The sequence below is a fragment of the Anastrepha ludens genome, chromosome X (genome assembly GCF_028408465.1).
Source record: "Anastrepha ludens isolate Willacy chromosome X, idAnaLude1.1, whole genome shotgun sequence".
In the NCBI taxonomy this organism is placed as follows: Eukaryota; Metazoa; Arthropoda; class Insecta; order Diptera; family Tephritidae; genus Anastrepha; species Anastrepha ludens.
The window spans coordinates 32,225,433-32,243,814 of NC_071503.1; the positions used below are offsets into that span (position 1 = coordinate 32,225,433).

General features: G+C 37.9%; 1 protein-coding gene across 1 annotated transcript in view; it reads left to right on the forward strand.

Annotated features, from left to right (window-relative positions):
• Positions 1-11,122, forward strand: part of LOC128869370 (uncharacterized) — a 98,065-nt gene extending 86,943 nt beyond the window's left edge. Inside the window, exons 2-3 of the mRNA XM_054111912.1 lie at positions 7,077-10,958; positions 11,033-11,122. Of these exons, the coding sequence (XP_053967887.1) occupies positions 10,176-10,934 (759 nt within the window). The 5' untranslated portion in view covers positions 7,077-10,175 and the 3' untranslated portion in view covers positions 10,935-10,958; positions 11,033-11,122. The remainder of the gene's footprint in view (positions 1-7,076; positions 10,959-11,032) is intronic.
• Positions 11,123-18,382: the final 7,260 nt, after the last annotated feature.

The following is an 18,382-nucleotide window of genomic DNA, read 5'->3' on the forward strand; positions in this document are numbered from 1 at the left end:
GGTATGTATCTCCACCGTCATTGCCTTTGCTGCCATTCTCGCGAATGATTCGCCAGACGTTGACGGAAGAGTGTCATTCGACATTTGAGGTCCCTTAACCTCTGCCTTGTCAGGCAAAGGTTTGTCTGCCTTGGATTGGGTCGAGGATGCAGGCATTTCCGAATTCCGTCTCTCGACTTTCCTCTTCTTTGCCTTTCTCCTCTTCCCGGTCGTTGGCACAGACCCCGTTTCGTTCCCGGATGAGTTACAGAGGAATCCTCTGTTCTGCCACGCTTTCCCGTTTCCGTTACAGGTGTCGAAGTTGACGCAGCTTGAGTCATTGCCTTAGCTAGTGCTTCGGCTTGCCTCGCCTTCTGTCTCCTTCGTTTGATCTGCCTTGCGGTTAGACCAACACCTGCGTTCGAATCTCCAATAACTCCGGTCTTTTTACCGGTGCTTACCTGATTCACACCAGGTTTAACCGTTGTCAAAGACTTACTCGGTACCAGAGATCCGTCTGAGTCTACTGAGAGATTGTCCGCCATCTCCACATCCTCCACAACTTGTTCAGTTGCTTCAGATCGTTTCGACGGCGGTGTATCGCTCACACTCACTCGGCTCTCCATTGGCATAGCCAATGTGCCATGTTTCACCACTAGTAGTGCGCTTGCTCTGGAACCCTGGGTGTCAGTTCCGGGCATAGGGGAATGTGGGGTTCGGGCCTGCACATCCGATGCCCGAGCCGTCGATTGCTCGACGGGAGGATTTCCCAGAAGTGGGTTACCTCGTGCAGAGAGATCCTTGTTGAGCCTCCACATTGTAGGAAAATGCATTTTATACCTCCTGCCAGGTTGTCGGTACGGTACTCTCCACATAGTACTTGGGTGTCCACCAATTCCGCCGTTCCGCGGTTGAGTGGATACCCAATTCCTATATGGAGCTGCCCTCTTAGTTCGTGGTAAGTTAATCTCCATAGAATGGGGTTAACTCGCCACTTAAGCCTCATCCCCGCGGCAAGGAGGCCGACATGACAAGAGCGTTACAAAGACTCGCTGTTTCATTTCATTTCCTTGACGTTACTGCAGAAATTTCTATAGGATTCAAGTTTGCCTTTCCGCACTTTTTTTCTTATACTCTCTCTGTGTAAGTCGATGATTAGGCCTGTCCTCTTCAGTTTGGGTCTTTTAGGCCTTATTAAGAAGTTTTCTGGACCGTACACGAAGGTTCGACAGTTCTGGGTTCCACCAAGGAACCGCTTTCCCTTGTCTACTTTGCCTGAGTGAGCACAGTTCCTCAAAGTAATTGATTAAAGTACCTTCTAATTTCTTAGTAGCATCTTCAATCATTTCTCCTGATTGGAGTTTTTTCAGGTTTGGTAATCGCTCTGGTACAAGCTCACCATACCTGTCCCAGTCCACAGTCGGAATTCGATAAGACGATGATCAGAAAGAGAATCCTCTTCCAAAATTCGGCATCGGTTGAGTTGATTTCCAACTGACCTATTGGTAAGTGTTAAATTAATCCCCTCTTGTCTGCTTTTGGTCACAAAAGTTGGTTTGTGTAGTGTTTTGAATGACCAAATCGGATGACAGGATAAAATCCAGTAACTTGAGACTTCTGGGGTTGTATTTGCTGCTTCCCCATACAATGTTTTGTGAATTTGCATCACAGCCCATTAGTCCCAGATTATTGGATTCTGCATTTTTGACCACTTCTCTTAGCTCCCTCGAAGGAGGTGGCTGTAAAGAGTCGTAGCGTAGGTAGGCCGAAACTATGATAGCTTCGACACTGTTCCCACTCTTCAAGTACTTTATTTTTGGAACAACGATATCTCCGCAGCATAGCTCTTTTAACATCGTGTGTTCGATCAACCTCGGCATGATAATACATGCTCGCGGTCTCATATTCCCTTCACAATGAAGTATATGTCCCCACGGCATAGCACCTAGATCACAGATACGCTTGTGACATACCCATTAGGCCGGGTCGATTTGTGGGGAGGCAAAAAAATCGCCCATTGCTCTGTGAAAATCATATTCTAGGGATCAAAATAAGGAACTTTGCCGAAGGAACCATACCTCTAAAACGAATTCTGATGTCCCCCAATTTGGGTCGATCTTTTGGGTAGGGGCCTTCTTAAGAAATGCGCGTTTTTTGCAACCATTTCAACAATTAAGGTATCACTGGAATGCACCGCAATCCTTTTAAACAATGAAGGTATCATTGACACAATTGCAGATCGTAAAATTGCTTGTGGGGTTTTTTTTTAAGCAACCACAAGACACAGCAGGTAGAATTGAAATTACCATTTCATTCTTATTACCTCGTCTCGTAGACCATACCTATATAACGCAACCGTTTTTGTGAATGCATTAAGTCGTTGTGAAGAACTCAAAGTGTGAAGTGCTAATTTCAGATAAAAAAAAAAATACCAGTCTAACGGTTAGACGCGATAGAAGTGAAACCTTCCGTAAAACAAACTGAGAGAGAATGAGACGAAAGCAGCATTAGGAGCGGGATAATTATACATAGGTTCATTATAATATTGCTATAAAGTTCATATTTTATTTTCTTCATTTTATTATTACTCATCCTAAATGTTTTCAATTTCAACAAATGATACGAGTGTGATTGTCAACATATCTTTGAAATACCGCGTCAATTCTTGTTTTTGATCTCATTCTCTCTCAGTTTGTTTTACGGAAGGTTTCACTTCTATCGCGTCTAACCGTAAGACTGGTTTTTTTTTTTTTTCTGTCGAAATTCACGACACTTTTCTGCATTATTTTTCGGCATAATTGCGGTAAATATTTAAAAATGAAAATATTTACGAATATAAAAATACGGATGCAATACAGCACACGCGGTTGCTATTATGAGCGTCGTAACGCGTATAATACACAGACGTACTAACATACGCGCAAACATTCGTAGGACGCTTGGTTTGAATTTTTTATACATATGTATGTATGCTATACTATGGCCTAGCCTATGTACGTACATACATATTTGTGTTCTGAACTTCCAGCAAAACAATGCTTATTAATATACACATATGCATCTACATACAACCGCACACACAGGCCACTCACTTTATTGCTGTAAATGCGTATGTCGTCCAAAGCTAAAATTCTATGCCTAGCGACTACAAGAACAAAATGCATTAATAGGCGCAGGCGTAGCGGCCATCATCCTAGTTGCCATAGCGCTGAACAGTCGCGGCGGCGCCGAACAGTTTCAACTATTGTACTGTGCAACAAAAACTCATCATTAAAAAATTGATTTATAAATTCGAGCTCATAGTTCTAAGAGCAAGTACTTTCATTCATAAAACGAGCCGCCCATATGCTAATTTTCTCGACAATTCGAACATAGTCAATATTGGAATATTTCGCGTAGAATTATTTGCCAATATTCAATTTTTGTCAAGTCGAGTGCCCGCGGCTCCGTAAATATGTTTGCACCCATATATGTATGTAAATATATGTTTCTAAATGCTCGACAACCGCAGCTGCCTGTTCAAGGTTACTGTACATTAGGCCGGGTCGATTTGTGGGAAGGCAAAAAAATCGCCCATTGCTCTGTGAAAATCATATTCTAGGGATCAGAATAAGAAATTTTGCCGAAGGAACCATACCTCTAAAACGATTTCTGATGTCCCCCAATATGGGTCGAATTTTTTAGTTTCTTTTCTATAACTCACATTCATTCATTTACATATGTTCTGACTAAATAAATTTCTTAAGGGGGCCTCTACTGTAAAACTTAAAAAAAATCGATTTTTTACTTTTTGTTGAAACATACTCAGAAACAACTCCAGAATGTTCCATGAAAATCTTAAAAAGAAATCTTGAATAGTTTTCAAGTTATAAAAGTTTTAGCAAAGCAGGTATAAACTGAGCGCTCGAGCGGTTTACGGTCATATGCGCTTGATAATGCGCTTGTTTAAGCGTGTTTTTCTCGAAACCACGTTTTCAAAATTGCCCACATCACAGCTCCGTGAAAAATTAACATATCAAGCTCAAACTTTGATAGTATATTTTTAACAATATTTACTAGTTTTTAAAGCTATGGTGGGAAAAAATTTATTATTTATAACCCCTTTTTTAATAACAAAATGACAACAAAAAAATGTCGATTTTTTAAAAAACTTCAAAAATTTTACAAAAAAATTTTTTTTTTGCAAGTAATAGGCTTAACAACTAAAAATAATGATCTATATATATAAAAATGAAATGATGTTCGTTTGTACGCATTTTTTTGCGCCGATACGAGGCCAATTTTATTCGTTCTTTTTTCATATTATAGGGATCCACTAGGGGAAGGTTTTTAGCAAAAAAAATTTCTTTTAAATATTTTCTTCATATAAAAAAAAGAAAAAATCAAAATATTGTACAAAACAAAACTTGCTCGATTCTTAGATTAAAGTAAGTTTCGAATCGACATTCATTTTATGTGTACAACTTTTTTTGAATTTTTCGTTATTGTATACAGAAATTTCAAATGATTCGAATGAAATTTTTTTTTTTTTTTTTATTATTTCCATAAAATATTACACCTGTCATTAGACAATAAGTAATAATAAGTAGACAATAAGTGATTTACAAAAAGATGGAATGAGAGTGATATTGAAGGGCCAATGCCCCCAAGCTCATTTAGAAGAAATATATACATATTATTTAAAAACAAGTGGTTAACAAACAATGGCATATACGATTAGTTGACAATTGATTACAAGGATTTTGCAAGATCTGTTGGTGTTTGACGGTTAAGCCGACTTTGGGTAGATTTTTCTTTATTTGGTAGTCTTCTCATCATAGGATTTGTATGCGTTAATAGTCTATTTATGTGTCTTCTGCTAGCGCTTTGTATTGTTTCATCAATAGTATCGATGTCAAGGTCGCGATGAATATCTGCGTTACGTATGTACCAAGGTGCATTAGTTAAGGTCCTACGTATTTATGAAAATAATGTTTCAATTCAATTGAGCAATGCTTTCTTTGACCAATTCTATATGGAAATGAATGCGTTTGCAAACGATGTTTTCGGCTATGAACAAATGTTGGAATCGAATGAAAAAGGAAAGAAACGCGAAATGATAAAAAAAATTCTTGGAAAATTTAAAATGAATGGTGCTTCATTGGAAAAATTCAAAGGTAATAAGAACATGCACAAGATAAAGTTAGAATTCGAATTTTTAGATTTATTTTGTTTATTTCTCATTTTTTCAGAAGTACACCACACAACAACTCATTCCAACTCTGATTTTGAAATCCTGTTGGAATTGGTGATCGATAATTTTGTCACTATAATGGTCAATGGAAATTTGCGTGTATCAGACCCTGCATATTATTTACCATATCAACTTTTTATGGAACATATGGACCAAATGAACACAAAAAAATAATTTAGTTTTGTTTTGATTTTTTGCAACATTTTGGTTTTCAGTTAATACAATAAAAACAATACTGTTTTTTCGTGAACACAAAATTCTTAATTTATTACGTTGTTTGTGTAGAATGTTTTTAGAAAAAAAGTAAATTTTTTGGTTTTGAGGAAATTTGTTTATTGTTGCTATTTGTGAAAGCGTAGATATTTGTAAGTATTTGACTATAATCCTAAAAGTTAATGGAATACCACTATGACACATAGAAAACATTTTTTCAAAGGGGTGTTTTTCGAAAATTATAAAAAAAATTGTTTTCAAAAATGTTGAAGAAATAAAGTAAAATAAAAAAATTTCGAAAGCATGAAATTTTTTCAAAACCAAATTTTCCTCAAAAAGATAAAAGAAATTTCTTCGAAGAGGTGTTTTTCTAAAATTACAAAAAAAAAAATTTCAAAAATTTTAAACAAATAAAATAAAATAAAACTTTTTCAAGGGTATGAAATTTTTTCAAAACAAAATTTTCTGAAAACCAAACAAAATTTAAAAAAAAATGGTGTTTTCAAAGCATTTCATATTCCACTATTAATAGAGAATACATTTTTTCGAGGGGGTGTTTTTCAAAGCGGAAAAAAATCTTTTTTAACAAATCAATTTAAACTTTTACAAAAGTATGAAAATTTTTCAAAAACAAAATTTTCTCAAAAACGTTAAATTAAAAAAAAAATAGTTTTTTCAAAATATTTAATTTTCAGCTATTAACTGAGAAGAAATTTGTTAGAGCGAAGTGTATTTCAAAACTTCAAAAAACACTTTTTAACCAAAAAAAATTAACCTTTTTTCAAAAACAACAGGAATGATAACATTGCCTAACAATTTCTGCACTTTTGCACAGTCTAAAGAGGCATTGATACAGAGTGTATTTCCAAACATAGTTCAACATTACAAAAACCATGATTGACTCAGCGAAAGAGCAATTTTAGCTGGGAAAAATAAGGACGTCAATGATATAAATTCAGCTATTTTAGATCAAATACCTGGTGACATAGTTGCGTATAAGTCAATGGACACTATTACTGATCAAGATGAGGTCGTAAATTATCCAACTGAATTCTTAAACTCACTCGATTTGCCAGGCTGACCACCTCATAATTTACGATTAAAAATTGGAGCACCGATTATTATGCTGCGCAATAGTAATGTGCCCCGACTTTGCAACGGTACCAGACTCGCTGTGAAGAAGCTAATGGGAAACGTTATCGAAGCAACAATTTTGAAAGGGAAGTACAAAGGAGAAGACATTTTGATACCCTGAATTCCACTGATTCCGGCGGATTTACCATTCGATTTCAAACGTTTGCAGTTCCCTATTCGCCTTGCCTTCGCTATGACAATTAATAAGGCGCAAGGACAGTCTCTACAAATGTGCGGTATTAATTTAGAATACCCAATTTTTTCTCATGGACAATTGTATGTAGCTTGCTCACGAGTTGGCAAACCATCGTCATTATTCACGCGAAAGATGAAAAACCCAAAAACGTTGTCTACCAAAAAGTGTTACAATAAAGTTCGAATGAAATTGTATCAAAGAATTTGCTTTGTTTCGTATTAATTTTATTCTCTTTCAGCAAATCATTGAATTTATCGCCTAGCGAAGCGGGCGAGGGTACGCTAGTATATAATAAAAAAAAATTGGTTTTTTTCATTTCAGATTTTTTTTAAATGCGCGACAGTGTGGGCAGATTTCAAAAGGCGTTTCGGGGGAGCGGCTGTACAGCTGCCATTTTGAAATGAAAATAAATTTAAAAAAATTTTTTGTACACTCAAGACCTGTGTTTATGTAACCCTAAACTTTTTTTTACTAATTAAATTAATACAAGTATGAAAACAAAATCCATGAAAATTTGATTTTTACAGTAGAATCCCCCCTTAAGAGAAAAAATAGATAATATTATAAATAAATAAAAATAAAGAAAAAAACATAGCCATTTAGCTGATTTTTTCATGTAAAGACCAAAAATGGTGATATTTTGAAATTGGGGGACATCAGAATTCGTTTTAGAGGTATGGTTCCTTCGGCAAAGTTTCTTATTTTGATCCCTATAATACGATTTTCATAGAGCAATGAGCGATTTTTAAATCGACCCGCCCTACTGTACATGCAATGCTGTGCCTATGAATGTGCGCTGTGCCTATGAATGCGCGCTGGATTTCTTGAGAAATTTTACCGTATGTTTTGCTGTGGCGAGGCACATATGTACATACATACATCATATATACATATATCCGCATATATACATACATATATAAATTCACAAATTTAAATTTGTACATGCAATGCTGTGCCTATGAATGTGCGCTGTGCCTATGAATGCGCGCTGGATTTCTTGAGAAATTTTACCGTATGTTTTGCTGTGGCGAGGCACATACACATGGTAGAAAAAGTCTGCGTTCACCCACTGTTATAAAGTATTAAAATAATTTAACGTGTTTATCTTAAAACTCTCAGTTATTTCTTTTCACTTATTTCAAAGAAAATTATTCATAGAGGTTATGAACAAAATTTTTTGGAGTTTGAGCTGCGTCGTGTTGAGATAACGGGATTGTAGTACAGTTACTTAAATAGGCTAAGCAGAAAAAGTGTGCGTTCATTTCGAATAGTGACGATTATTTGCATGGCAATTACGTTAAATTTAATTTTAAATCATTCATGTAGTTGACGCGGTTAAGAACAAATCTAAAGAGGGAAAAATTGATATTAGAAATACATTTTTTGTTACTATGGACCAAAGGCGAAAAGAAATAGATATTGGTGAAAGGAAAATCATTGTAAGTTTGTGGCAAAATAGTAAGAGCTATCGGGAAATCGCGAAAACTGTTGGGAGGCAATACTCCTCGGCCCAAAGAGTGATAAACAACTTCAAGCAAACGAATTGTTTGGAGTCTAAGCCTCGTTCTGGGCGTCCAAAAAAACTGACGGAAAGAGAAGAACGCAACATAACTATTCTTGTGAATTCTAATCCACGACTAACAGCAATCCGAATTTCAAAAGACATAGAAGTAAAATACCAAAAGAAAGTACATCCAGATACAGTAAGAAAAATTCGAAAAAGAATCGGATTTCAGGGCAGAGTGGCCCGAAAAAAACCCTTCATATCGCGAGTAAATCGACTTAAGCGGATGGCTTTCGCCAAGGAATACGTAAACAAGCCACCTGAGTTTTGGAATAGTGTGATTTTTTCAGATGAGGGCAAGTTTTGCATTTTCGGGATAAAAAGTCGTAAAATTATTTGGAGGAAAAACGGAACGGCACTTGGAAAGCAAAATCTGGTACCTACGGTAAAGCATGGGGGAGGAGGTGCCATGATATGGGGGTGTATGGCTAGTTCGGGCGTTGGAAATATGCAGTTTTTTGAGTCGATAATGAACAGACATGATTATCTCGATATTTTAAAAACGAATTTGAGAGAAAGTGCAATCAAACTGGGACTCGGTGAAAGATTTGTTTTCCAACAGGACAACGACCCGAAACACACAGCAGAGATTGTTGGGTTGTGGTTGTTGTATAATGTTCCAAAACAACTTCGCAGACCCCCACAATCACCTGACCTTAACCCCATTGAGCACTTATGGGACGTTCTAGAAAAAAAAAATACGAGAGCGTACAATAACTAGCAAGGAAATGCTTAAGAACGCGCTTAAAGAGGAATGGGAACCCATAAGTCCAGAAATAACAGCCAACCTAGTTGGATCAATGAAAAGACGCCTCCTAGAAGTCATAAAAAGCCGGGGATATCCAACTAGCTATTAATTTTAAAACAATTCTATGATCTTAAGCCTTTTATTTTATTATTATTGAAGTGAACGCAAACTTTTTCCGTTTACTTTGAATGGCCTTTTTAATTTTATGTGATCTCATTTTAAATTTGATTTTGTTATTGGTAGCGAAATATGTGTGATAGTTACGTTTAAGTGAACTTGATAAAACTCATTAAAAAAAAATTCTGAAATATTTATTGTTTTGAACTTTTTCTAATGCAAAGAACATTTGCATAGGTGAACGCAGACTTTTTCTACTATGTGTATGTACATACACACAACATATATACATATATCCGCATATATACATACATATATAAATTCACAAATTTAAATTTGCTTATACCATCCTTCTGTGTGCCTGGTAATGAAACATTTGCTATACATACATATATATACGTATATCTTTTTTCTTTTTCTTTTTGGTGTCGCTTTTTTGTTTCACTTTTTCTCAAATCACTCCCAACGATTCTAAAGAAGTTTTCACTTCAAAAATATTTAAAAAATAATAATAAGTGAAGTGACCATTCCAAATCAAAAAGTTTACCATTCTCTACACCGCAAGATGAAGCAACTACATCAACAACTATCGAAAACCCAATGAGTCTTATACCCAAGCATGATGTTACTGTTTTTGGTGTGTCTACTGATTTAACTGATCTTAATTTACCAACCCATCTGGATATCTTGAGATATTATTGTTACTTAAGCGAACGTGCTAAAACAGAACAAAAAAAGTTTCCCCATAAATCATTCACTATTCAAGTACAAGATATGTTGATTGGAATTTGGGAAAAACTTGGTATGGAAATAATGCTGAAAAAAAGTGTATTTAATAAATTGAATAAATTGCTCGAGAAGAAACAACACCCAACAATTTACAGAGAATGTAAAATCTCTGGAAACAATTTCTTACATTGGAATATGTAAATGCGATTTGAAGGCAGCTCCTTGTGCATGCGGCTGGGTTCCCGAACGCCTCAAAGAGTTCATGCACGATCAACATAATCAGAGAAGACTAACAATGGATGCATTTGTGATGGAAACTGAAGAGCAAGGAGCAACGTCTATGTCATCAATGCCAACATACCAAGATCCCGATGATTCAACATACGCACCGCCACCGGTTCAAGAAGATATGGATAGAAGCACAAGTTCACAATACACAGAGAGATACGATTGTTTTAACTTTGCCTTGGTATGTGACAGATTTGGTGTGCCTGACAGAGTAGCATCAGCATTGGGAACCGCTCTTTTGCAAGATTTTAAAATTAAAGATAAGCATGGGAAACCTCTCATCATGGATAAATCGAAAGTTCGCAGAGAAAAAGAGAAATGCAGACAAGAAGTGCTTCGCAAACGGTTAGATCATACCAATTTGTTAGCGTTTTCATTCGATGGCAGAAAAGATGATACTTTAACGATAGATAAAATTGATGAGAAGTGTCATACTAGGATGGTAAAAGAACCTCATCTTGTTATTTTGAGAGAACCCAGTTCTGAATTGATTGGTTACGTAAGACTGGAACATGAAACCGCTGAATACAAAACAGCCAAATTAAATGGTTTTTTCAACGATAAAAATATATCACTGGATGCATTAATTGGAATATGCACTGACGGTGAGCCAACAAACACTGGCCCACACGGTGGAATTATACGACGTCGAATTGCTGTTAAAAAGACCATTGCATTGGTTCGTTTGCTTTCTACACTTCAACGAACCTCCGTTTTCGTTTCGAACCGGTAATTCGAAACTTGTGAAACTCTTCCGGTAAGTTATTGCTATCACTCATTTATTGTAATTGTCAACCATTTTTAATTATTTTATTATTATATATTTTCAAGTGGTGGACGGCTTCCAGAAAATTGAGTTGCAAAATATGCCCCCTGCTCCAGAAAAAATTGAATTTTCCACCGATTCGAAGTACTTATACGACATGGCCCATGCAATTTCTAGCGGCGTGGTTCCGGTGGATCTGGCTAACATCAAACCAGGGAAAATTGTACATTCTCGGTGGCTCACCAAGGTCGCTAGATTATTGCGATTATATGTGGCAACGGAAAGTCCAGATGCAAATTTAAGAATTCTGGTTGAATTTATAATTAAATGTTATTTGCCAATGTACTTCAATATCAAGTATTACAGCTCTTTCGTGTACGGCAGTGCATTATTTTTCAAGTTCATTGGTTGGTCACGATTTCTAGAACCTCGTTTACGCAAAATTGTCAATCAAGTAATTAAAGATAATTCATATTATGCGCATTCGGAAAATATCTTGTTATCAATGTTGTTTGATGATAGCAAAGAAAAGCGCGACTGTGCCATCAAGAAAATTCTACGCTATCGAACCGATGTTGGCGAGCCAATGGAATTTAGAGTTTATAAAAAACAAGATATAAACTTTAATTGCACAAGTTATACGGAATGATCAATTTGAATGATATAAATATCGTATTTGAACCACCATTCACGCGAAGCATTCCGTACGATACATTGAAAGAATATTTGAAACAAGATGATCCACCGTTCAATGATCCAAAAATTCCATCACACATACAAGGCACGGAACGACATGATCAATTGCTAGCTAGCGTTTCCAAACGGGTTATACCGGAAAATGTAGAGGCTGTTATGGCGACGACATTAGAGAGCCGTACGAAATTGCCCAGACTTGAAAGTCTCTTTTCTATAACTCGCTTAAATTAATTTTTTCATTTACATATGTTCTGACTAAATAAATTTCTTAAGAGAAAAAATAGATATTATTATAAATAAATAATAAATATTATTATAAATTAATGAAAATAAAGAAAAAACATAGCCATTTAGCTGATTTTTTCATGTAAAGGCCAAAAATGGTGATATTTTGAAATGATTGTATGGGGAACCCCCCAGGGGAGTTCCAGGGGGTGTGCCACTGGCATGGGTGGATCGGCCGTCCAAAGTTAGTGGGGGTCGGTCATACATTTGGACTCGATTAGAGCACTCTAAATGGATCAAAGTGGGATTTTTCAAAATTTGCCCCTTCCCAAAAGTTCGACCCAAATTGGGGGACATCAGAATTCGCATTCCCATGGCAGCCGGTTCTACGTTACCGGGATGACTCGGGTTTTTCCCGACCAAGGGCTGCCGCCCCAGTATACTCGCCCTGTCTAGTGTACCGCATATCACCCCACCCCTTACGCCACAGGAGCAAACTCTCGAAGCAATCCTGCTCCAAATGCTTCTCCTCAGGGCTGGAATCGAATCCATCCCTGGGCCAGAAGTATTCTACTGCTGCGTCTGCCACAAACGGCTTCACCCGAACTCCACCTCGGTTAGGTGTAACAAGTGCAACGGGTGGAGCCACCTTAAGACTTGTTCAGGCCTTAAGTCGCATAGGGAGTGGTCCACACGGTATGTGGCCACGTGTTGCTCCCGCCAGCAGGCGCCTGATGCCTCCACGGCTACTACACCCCCTGATAGGCCGGCACTACCAACCGCCACCACAACTCACACCTTCACGGTGAGGAGCCAATCGGAGCAACACAACTCCCACTCACTCAATAAACGGCATCCACCGGGAGACCGTTACCACCTTCATGAACTCCCGTCTTGTGAATGCCGTAATCAGAGTCCAACCACCACCTATTGCAGATGAAGAGCTCCAGCTTCCCCGTGAGACTCGTGTAACACTGGCACAATTACGTTCTGGATACTGTAGCAGGTTAAACTCCTACATATCCAGAATCGACCCCGACATACCAAACACATGTCCGGCATGTGAAGGTACCCCGCACGACACTAACCACCTCTTCACATGCCCCCCTCAAACCGACTCATCTAACCCCCCTCTCCCTCTGGACCCAACCTGTCGAAACAGCATGTTTCCTGGGCCTACCCCTAGATGAGCTAGACGAAGATGCCTACACAGACAGGGCTACCTATGCTGTTAAAACAAACAACAACAACATCAGAATTCGTTTTAGAGGTATGGTTCCCTCGGCAAAGTTTTTTATTTTGATCCCTAGAATACGATTTTCACGGAGCAATGAGCGATTTTCAAATCGACCCGCCCTAATACCCATGGTTCTTGTATTAGTATTATGTGTGGGTTTGCTTGCAGTTTTGTATGCCTACGGCACAGGAGGGCCGTAGACGCTTTGCTATGCTGCAGATTTATCTGTGTAAATATTACTTCAGTCATGAGACTGAGTATATTTACGCTTTGTCCTCCACCTTATCCTCGACACGGAAGTGGATTCGCCCCAGATGTAAGTGGGGACGGCATCCGTACTTCGATTTAAGAACCTTGAGGGACCCAACATCGATACCCAGTACCAGGTGGGAACCCGCCTTCGAAGTGGTAGCGGATTTCTGCCTGGTGCACGAGTATACTCTCCAGAGAGTCGTGTCAAGAGATTTGTTCTCAACACGGATGCGTGTGAGGAGTTCTGCTGAACTACAAGAAGGACCCGGAATCCAGATACTCGCTCGTACCAGCCTTTCTTTGCCACTCTCAACAAGAATGAGCTTGCTGTTTTCGCAGGCTGGAATTTTTGCTATCTCTTTTTCCAGCTATTCTCCGGAAAAAGCATTGGAACAGTGCACCTTTACGATGCCGTCCACCACGCTTTTACCCTCGAAAGTAGACCGTCTTGTTTGTCGGTATGTATCTCCACCGTCATTCAATGCCCGAGCCGTCGATTGCTCGACGGGAGGATTTCCCGAAAGTGGGTGACCTCGTGCAGAAACATCCATCGTTAACCTCCACATTGTACAAAAATGCATTTTATACCTCCTGCCAGGTTGTCGGTACGGTACTCTCCACATAGTACTTGGGTGGCCACCAATTCCGCCGTTCCGCGGATTGGTGGATACCCAATTTCTATACGGAGCTGCCCTCTTAGTTCGTGGTAAGTTATTCTCCATAGCATGGGGTTAAATCACCACTTAAACCTCATCCCCGCGGCAAGGAGACCGACATGACAAGGTTGGGCTACCCTAATGGTCCGTTTGTTGATTCTTTGCGCTAATTTTGTTGTTTCCCCGCAGTGTTCATTTAGTGGTGAAATGAAATCTGCTGTTGCTTGCTACTTAGTTTTAACCGATTTTAATAACTTAGTTTAACATGAGCAATTAAAAGTTGCAAACATTTTGTTTGCCTCCGTTACGGAGTCTCTATCTCAATTTTGTATCAATGTGAATATATAATTGAATTTTGATATCGCCATAGTTTCATTAACCACGTCAAAAAAAAACCTTATAAATTATACAACTTTAACTATAAATTAATTAAAACCTCTAAGCCTCTCGAGGGTGCGGTTTTCAGTTTTAAGATGGGGGTACATTATTCTTAAGTTTTCTTTTTTTTTAATTTATGTAAAAAAATATACCTAGTTCAAACTACTACAAAAAACCATATATTGCAACTAACTAGCTAACTAATAATTCACTATCTAATTTGTATGAATTGGCTATTTTTTCGTGTTCTTATGGTACTACTTTATTTTTAGTTTTCTGAAGTCTAAGGGATATTTCCGATATGGGTAAGACTCCGTCAGAAAATATGAGATTTGCAAGTGGTCTTTCGATTTCTTTGAAACTTTGGGAAATATTAGTTCTAGGTAAGATACATTCGAGCCTAAAAGGATTTTGAAAAATTTTCAAAATTGAATCATCTACGCCATGTTGAAAATCGGGACCGTGTTTTTTTTCAAAAATCAATATTTCTTGAACCGTTGGATGGATTTCAATGCAAACGCTTCCACTAAAATCGCAATATCTCGAGAACTATTATAGACACCATAAAATTTTTTTTTTTTTCAAAATAAAGGTTAAATCATAAGGAATCGTTACGTGTATAACAGAAAATCTAAAAAACTGGCCAAATCAACTAAAAATTGATTCAAAAAATTTTTTTGACTTTTTTTTGGTCAAAATTTCGAAATTTTTTTTTTAACATAATACTAATTTAAACTACTTATTTGTTTCTATATTGTCTGTAAATTGCATTGAAATCCATCCAACGGTTCAAGAAATATTGATTTTTGAAAAAAAAAACGGTCCCGATTTTCAACATGGCGTAGATGACTCAATTTTGAAAATTTTTCAAAATCCTTTTAGGCTCGAATGTATCTTACCTAGAACTAATATTTCCCAAAGTTTCAAAGAAATCGAAAGACCACTTGCAAATCTCATATTTTCTGACGGAGTCTTACCCATATATTTCTTTTCTTCGTTCGTGCGTATTTTACCCATAATTTCACTTTTGTGCGATTTTTGCATACAAAAAATTATTCGCGGAATATAACGGAACTATTTATATTTTCTTTGATATATTGTGCATTCAACAAGTAATTTTAATCGCGGATAGAAGCACGTGTTCTTAAAATATAATATGGAATCTTCGAACGCGTATAAGAGGCATATTTTGAATTTTTTTTATTAAAGTGGTAAAAATACAACAACTGCTGCTGCAGAAATAAAAACTGTTCACGGAGAGAATACCGTGAGTGTAAGGACTGCGCTAAAGTGGTTTTCAAAATTCCGAAGTGGTAACTGCGACGCGGAGGATGCCCCGCGCGCTGGTCGTCCTGAAGTCTTTAACTCCGACGCCTTGCTCGAACCCGTGGAAGCTAGTTCAAATTTGACAGTCGATATAATAGCTCAGAGGTTAAATTTATCACATGGAACAGGTACCTGGTTCAGTTGGGAAAGGTTTCAAAGCTGGGGAAAATGGGTTCCACATAGACTTTCCGTCGCCAACCTTCAGCAGACAGTGAATGTGTGTTCTCGTCTCCTGCAACGGCTTGAAAATGAAAGTGTTTTGAACCGTATCGTTACTGATGATGAAAAATGGGTCCTTTACAATAATCCTGTTCGCAAACGCCAATGGGTAGATAAAGGTGAAACACCAGAGCCGACCCCTAGAGATGGCCTTCACCCCAAGAAGATTCTCCTGTCTATTTGGTGGGATATGGCCGGTATTGTTTATTATGAGCTTGTGGAACCAAACCAGACGATAACTGAAAGCTGAAAGAAGCTATAAAAAGGGATATCGAAGCGTATTTTGGCTCCAAGGACAAACAATTTTTTGAGCAGGGAATTAAAAATTTGCCTAAACGTTGAGAAGATAATGTAAATAATGAAGGAAAATATATTATAGATTATTAAATACTTTAAACATTTTTTTTATTCGTTTTAAAACCACCTTTAAAACGCACGATTTTATGGACTGACCTGATACAACCATGGATTATTTTTACAATGATTGACCTTATGAGTAGTTTACATGGTTATATCGTAGATAAAAGGATTAACAATAAAATCTAAAATAAAATTGCAATTACAGCTAGTGGTAAAGAAGTTAAAGTTGGAGAAGTTATTAAAAAAGGAAAGTAAGGTAAAAATAGTAGTAGTGTGAGAAGGGATTATATTGAAATATCATCACTCATGTAGCAAATTGTGGGAAATTCATCTAATTTTCCTAATGTATATTGATCTATTCCTGAACATTTCGATTGGGAACGATACGTTTTGCCACATACACCCGCACACCTTATTCCCATCTCTCCGCGAATTTGCAGTTTGCACCTTTTGCAATCCATGGATTGGAAATATTGTTATAATAAAGTGAATACTTAAAAACTTTCTTTCACACTTTTTTATTTAACACTCTATCTTATGGAACATATGTTTTACCCGGGAGAGAAAGAGGCAGGCTTCAAAAATCCACTTCACCACTAATATACAGTCACTGTCTCAATACGAACGTCAATTGTATCCAGATTTGAATTTTTGAAAACACTATTTTGAGAGCGGTCCCAAACACGTCCATTACGCTTGACAACTTTGCATTTTAAATTTATTTTATCTAACTATTTACAAAAAAAGTGTAAATAAAATAGGTGTCCTTCCAAAGGTTAAATGTAAAGTTTTTCAAAAAAACACACATAAAATTCAGAAAAATGCATGAAATTTTTATTTGAATCGATTGTACAGTCAATTTAATTAATGTTTGAAGATTATTTCATGCAAATGTTGACCGCAACTGCGCTTCAAATGGTTCATCCGCCTAGTTCAATTTTGGCATACTCTTTCCAATGTTTCGGCAGGTATCTCACATATAAATGCTTTAATGTTGTCTTCCAATGAGTTAAATCGATTCAGGCTTGTCTGAATAGACTTGAGCTTTAACATAGCCCCACAATAAATAATCTAAAAACGTTATATCGCACGATCTGGGTGGCCAATTGACAGGTTCCGAACGTGAAATAAAATGGTCACCGACCTCGCCTCTCAACAAGTCCATTGTTACGCGTGCTGTGTGGCATGTGGCACCGTCTTGCTGAAACCACATGTCATGCAAGTCAAGCTCTTGCATTTTGGGCAAAACAAAGTTGGATATCATTTCACGGTAGCGCTCACCATTCACAGTTACGTTACGATTCGCAGCATCTTTGAAGAAGTACGGTCCAATGATACCTCCAGCCCATAAACCGCACCAAACTGTGACCTTTTCTAGTTAGGTTATTAGGTTAGGTTGGTATGGTTGCCCAGGGAATGAGCACACTTGAACGAAGAAAGATTCGTTCTTTGTGATACCATTATGAAGGCGGAGAGGTGCAAGGGAAAAGCCGATGGGATGCAGGGAGAGGGCGGGGAAAGGTGGGGAAGGGATGGTTAGGAGCGCGAGGATTACGAACGATGACTATGTTTGCGTCAACCGCTTTATGCTCCTGATGAAATTCATCAGATTTTTAATGTCAGCGCCACCTATATCAGCAGGCGTGGCAAAGAAATAGGAGCCAAGATGCCTAGATCTTAGCCCCGTCAGAGCAGAGCAGCTAAGGAGAAGGTGCTGAGATGATTCCACCTCATCTTCCATACATCCAGCGCAAAAACGACTCGAGGTGATTCGCGCATTGTGTCCTGTGAGAAAACCCACGAGATTAGAGAGCTGATATTTTGTCAGCCTCAGAAGCTCGCCCGAGCGCCTCCGGTCCACACGTGGCCAGAAGGATTTCGCGACCTTACACGTTTGTGTCCTTACCCAGCGCTCGCTGAGTTGGTGCGATGCCAGCTTTCCAGGAGCAGACCGCAGGTAGTCAGGGGGATCCCAATTCTCTCCCTTCGCGGGGAAATCACCTCACATGTCCCTTGTCTGGCCAGCGCATTCGCCTCAAAGTTTCTCGCAATGTCACTGTGACCAG